This window comes from Pinus tabuliformis, chromosome 2_2 (assembly GCF_031772625.1).
Source record: "Pinus tabuliformis cultivar Carrire ecotype Pingquan chromosome 2_2, CPIR1, whole genome shotgun sequence".
In the NCBI taxonomy this organism is placed as follows: Eukaryota; Viridiplantae; Streptophyta; class Pinopsida; order Pinales; family Pinaceae; genus Pinus; species Pinus tabuliformis.
In genome coordinates, this window is record NC_142300.1 from 1,180,274,769 (window position 1) to 1,180,280,572 (window position 5,804).

The 5,804-nt window shown below is 35.4% G+C and overlaps 1 protein-coding gene across 1 annotated transcript; it reads left to right on the forward strand.

The window, feature by feature from the left end:
• Positions 1–3,512: 3,512 nt before the first annotated feature.
• LOC149197686 (UDP-glycosyltransferase 86A1-like) lies at positions 3,513–5,366 on the forward strand. Its single transcript, XM_089403967.1, has 2 exons — positions 3,513–4,177; positions 4,261–5,366. The coding sequence occupies exons 1-2, from the start codon at positions 3,673–3,675 to the stop codon at positions 5,220–5,222; spliced, it is 1,467 nt and encodes a 488-aa protein (XP_089260093.1). The 5' UTR covers positions 3,513–3,672; the 3' UTR covers positions 5,223–5,366.
• The last annotated feature ends 438 nt before the right edge of the window (positions 5,367–5,804 follow it).

A 5,804-nucleotide genomic window follows, 5' to 3' on the forward strand; every position in this document is an offset into this window, starting at 1 on the left:
GACCTATCAAGCTTGAAAAAAAAATAATAGTTTTTTTTTTTTTTAATATCTTAATATAGAGCGTTTATGTTTTTTATTCCATTTAAAAATTTAAATTTAAAAGAAAAAATACAAATACAAATATGAAATCTATCTATTTTATGATTTAGTTAGATATTACAAATATTATAAAAAATATTTTATAATTATATAAGAACAATAATATTAATAAATGTGAATGATATATATTAATAGATCTTATTTTCTATATGTTTCATAAAGTTACATATTTATGATGTCATTTGTTATTTGATAATTTGCAATAGTAATTTTATAATTGTATTAAGTAATTGCAAAAAGTTAAACATGAATCTAGAGATGTATGGCAATTAATATTTGAAATTCCATAGTTAATATAAAAGAGGCTACAAGAATATGCCAATATCTTTTAATAAAAAAAGTTTATCCAAATTATTATTATTATTATTATTTTCCAAGAAAATATCAGGACACATCCAACCGAATGGATCACTTCTTGATGACTTATTAGCAGAGCCTAACCTTATTAGTAGAGCCTAACCTTGAGGGCATTGAGAAGAATTGACTCCATTAGCATGATACTTTAACATGGGAATTGTTAGTATCCTATAGTCATAGTAGTTAAAAAACAAGTTTTATCTTTTAAATTATTTGACAAATATATAAAATTTTGGCTATGATCTTGTAGAAGATTATGCTATGAGTCTCAATTTAGAATAAATTTTTCATTATTTAATGTAATTATGGCAAAGTGTGTGAAGAGTTACAAAAGTCATATTTTATATCCCAAGGGGTCAAGTTAAGTAGGTCTAAGGTCAAGTTACATCAAAGATCATTAGCAAGGTCGTGTTGTCATGCCTTGGCATCATGGGCACAAATTTGTAAAGTATCTTGAGTCAGTTAGGGTGTCAAATCTTGATCATTCATGACATCATTACCGGTGCAACAATTAGAATGACAAACATTGCACCTCTGTTTTTTAAATTCAGCCATTGAGACCAAGTAGACAATAGTTGTTTTGGGGGTTTTTTAGAGGTAATTTGTGTTGATTGAATTGTTTCATAGGGTTTCTCATTTTCAATTGTTACACAACCTTATTTTGTAGCTCCTTATCACAATTACCACCCTACTTGCTGCATAAAATAAACCTACATTGAGATTCCATTTTAGAAATCCTAGAGTATCCTGCTACTGCAAAAACCCATGTTAACTCTAGAGGGAAGGAGACATAAGGGAGGTTCCATTGATAGGTTTAAACCCCAATACCTCACATTCATCAATGCAGACCCAATAATCAGAGTTGCCTTTGAGCAAGTTGGATGTGTCAGATTTTGAATGTACAACTCACTAAGAAGTATGCTTCTTAATGTGTTTGACATTAAAGATGTTTATATTTTGCATGAAGTCCCTCTTGTAAACACACTTAGTTAGGATTCTAAAGTCATTTTCAAAAGAAGTAACTCTCACAACAATTTTGAGTCCTAGCCAAGTATTAGGGTTAGCGTTTTTTATGCGAAGGTGGAAGTTTTGCATTTTTGGAGGAAGGGGGTTTGAAAGGAGTCTACAATAGGATCAAAAATCGTATCGACATCATCATCAACACTTGAACCTTGTTCAGAGACCTCACTATACTCTAAACCATGAAAGTAGATGACGTTATGCCTTTCCACTAGTGCTGCAATTTTGGTTGTAGATGAAATTGTGAAAGTTGGAGGCTTTATATGAAGGAAGAAATCTTTTAAGGAGGAAGTTGTCCATGTCTAGGCCTATTCAAATTTGTTGAAATCATCAAGAAACCCAAAGCTTAACCAGAGGTACTTTAACCATGGAGCGCTATGCTTTCCTGCTACAATTTTTCTTTCTGAAGAATTAGGAGGTTGTGCACTATCAGCGCTACGCTTCTAGACAATCATCAATTTGACCGAATTATCTAAGTTAAATCCTCTTGTATTTTGTTTTTATGGTCTTGGTAAATGTAATAAAGCTTCTAATGACTCGTAGGCTCGATTTGGACTAAATATTTAATGTAAATAAGCTTAAAAAGGATTTAGTCAAATAGTCCCTAGTTTTAAGAAATCAGTTCTATTTTCATTAAACTAACTAGAAAGAGAAAGGCCTACTGAGGAATTCGGTCCCTAGAGGCGGGATCACATTTTTCTTTAGTCTATTTATGATATAATTGTAATTAAGCAAAGGGATGGTCAATTTGGAGAAGGAAGAACACTGTGTGCACTGTATTTTCTTGATTTTCGAGTGAATGAAAGGATAAAGGCTGAATTTTACAGGAATTCCCGTGTTAGTTGCTTTGGAGATGTGGTTCTTGACTTTGTAAGTTCCTTATGTTATATATCATGCTTTGAAATGTGTCTTCTTGTTTAGTAAAATAAATATATTGACTCAGAATTGACTCTAAATGATGCTCTGTTTAAGTTTGCTAAACATATATGTTTTATGCTAAAATGATATTTAGAACTCATCCTTTTTTCTGATGCTCTTCATTTCATTTTCCATTTATCTTTCAATCACCCTTCTACAACGATTTTAACAAAAAAACTCCAAAAACACTAGCTACCTTTCCCTGTAGAAGATCCCTCTTTCTCTTTTCCTCTCACTGGAAACCATCAACTTTATTGACCGTATTGGCCAATGGATTCCTTTTCTTTTCTACCATCATGTCTTTAAAACTCATAACTACTTAGCTTCACACCTAGCTTAACATCTAAGTGATGAAACAAAGAGAGCCCTCTCTAACGTTGAGAGAGATAGATTCCAATTTCCAAATAGTTTGTGGTTACCTTCGAGTGAATTTGTATTAAATGTGTATGTTGATGTGGTCAATCAATTTACGATTTCAAGGCGAGTTACAGATTATGTAAACAAATCGTAACAATCCTATAATAAATTATTGAATTGTTTGTTGTACTTTTATCTTTGTCTTTTTAAAAAAATAATATAATACTGAAGGGACCAGACAAATGAAAAGACCAGTTGAGAAAAGAGAAGCTAATTATTGTTTCACTACATGATAGAGGGTCCTTAATATTTAAGCGTGCGTAACAATCTCCTCCTAATCCCCTCCTAACAAATTTTTTTCTATGGTAAACCCTCAACTTCATGCACTACATAGGGTTAATCATGGACATGCACGTGTACCAATGCTCTTCACATGTGATGAAGGATAGAATTTGATACTATTTTTTTTCTTGGGTAAACCCTCAGCTTTATGCACTATATAGGGTTAATCATTAATCATAGAGATGCACATGTGTACAATGTTCTTCACATGTGATAAGGACAAAATTATTAGAATAAATTACAGAAACTTTGAAGATGACACCATCGAATTTTAAAAAAAGTTGTGTTTTAAATTCCAACCCTGCATGTGATTTCATATCCTTCTCAGAATAGCAGCAAATAGATGGAGGCTGGAGTGAATCAAATCGTGCATCTGCGTTTCATTTGCGTACGCAATGACATCATAAAGATAAGTATCATTCATTACACATGAAGGACGAGATTCCTAAACTTCTAGTTGGCTTAAGCATTACAACGTGAGAGATATTTCTACCTACTCTTCAAAAGACTTCGTCCGAGAAGGGAGAGTGCGCGCACTTCCCTGTCGTAATTTCACGAGCAAAGAGCTAACTGTTATCTATGGCTCCCCATGTTTTGGTTATACCATACCCAGTTCAGGGCCACATAAATCCCTTGATACACCTCTCTCAGATGCTTTCTTCCAAAGGCATTCTCGTCACCTTCATCAACACCGAATGCAATCATTCCAAAATGATGAAAGCCCGCAGTTATCACGACTGGAATTTAGTTGGTCCGAATTCAAACATTCGTTTCTCACAGGTTTCAGACGGTCTACCGCTGGATTTTGACCGAGCGACCAATTCTTCGGAGTTTCACCGATGTATAAGGAACGAAATGAGAGACTCTGCGGAAGGTCTGATACAAAGTCACCTCAATGCAAAAGCGGGCAAGCCCCCGTTCTCGTGTATTATCAGCAGCTCCTTTCTTACTTGGGCCTTTCATGTCGCCAAGAAATTAGAGCTTCCTTTCATCGCATTCTGGTCGCAGTCTGTCAGTGTATATACCATCTACAGACATATCTCCATGATTATTTCCAACTGTCACTTTCCGCCTAGAAAAGAAGGTGCACTCATTCTCCTCCCTTCTGAATTGAAAGATAGATTTAGGTATTTTGAAATATAACGAGCAATGTCTTTTTCTTTACAGATCCCAAGGACATAATTGACTACATTCCGGGTCTTCCTCCATTGCAGCCCGAAGATCTGCCCCAAGATATCCAGACGGGCGATGCCTCGAGTGTACTCCATAGACTTGTTGTGGAACAGCTCTCTTTACTAGAAGAGACAGAGTGGATTATCGGAAATACAGTGTACGAACTGGAAAGAGAAGCAAGCGATGCAGTTCAAGAAACAGCAGCTCCAATCTGCTCACTCGGTCCGTTTCTTCCATCAGTTTATCTGGAATCCGAGTGCAAGCATAAGGAGGTTTCTGTGAATTCCACGTCATTAAGTCTGTGGGAGGAAAAGGATTGTTCGCAGTGGCTGGATTCGAAGGCGAGATCTTCTGTTCTCTACGTTTCCTTTGGAAGCCTAGCTCGCATGTCCAAAATTCAAGTGGAAGAGATAGCGATGGGTTTATTGGAAAGTGGGCAGAATTTCCTGTGGGTAGTCCGTCCAGGCATGTTAGGTTCTGATGATGATGGCGACGTTCTACCAGAGGGGTTTTTGGAGAAAACCAAAAATCAAGCTCTGGTGATTCCGTGGTGTACTCAATTGTCAGTTTTATCTCATCCTTCTGTTGGGGGTTTCTTCACCCACGGGGGGTGGAATTCAACGTTGGAGAGCCTGAGTTTGGGGGTTCCCATGTTGGTTTTTCCACAGGCGACTGATCAGTACACCCATAGAATGCTCGTGGTTAACCAGTGGAAGATTGGATTAAGGTTAGAGACGTGTAGGGACGATGGAGTGATAGAGCGGGGAGAGATTTCAGGAGCTGTCAAACTTCTGGTGGGAAGCAAAGAAGGGGAAGAGATGAGGAGGAAGAGTAAAGAAATTAGAGTAACTATAAGGCAAGCAACAAGTGAAGGAGGATCCTCTTGGATTAACATGCAACGTTTGGTCGATTATATTGGGACCACGAGCACTGAACCAGTTAGATCAGAAATATGAACAGTGTCAACTCTCAGAGAATCTGACAAACTATAACGGCTTCCTGAAATTTGCTAAAAATTACTTGTATTTCTTCAAAATTATTTCTGTGTCCATCGGGAATTCTGTGACTTCGCAGAAAATAAATGGAATTTCCAAAATATTTATGGTTATTATGTATCTTTTATCTTAAGCTGTTGGTACACTTATTTTATTTTTAAGCATAAATAGTCGAATGCTTCATTGAGAATGAGATGACGGTGTCCCATTGACAATACCATATACCATTTCGAAAAGATCTACGAAATCTTGTAAACATAAATATTATATAAGAATGTGCTAAATGTGTACTATACATATATATTTATATTACAATTTATTGAATTTATTTTCTATAATATTTTCAATTGAAAAATATTAACATGCTTCCTTAAAAAAACTATAGATTCCTGTGTTATATCTTCGTTACTTTTTACAAAATCAAAATTAAGAATGGATTGAAATTAAATCAAGTCACATTATAACCTTTCACGTCATACTTCAACCATAATGAAAACCACAATAGATGCCTAAAATATTAAGCTATGCAACTATGTGTACAAG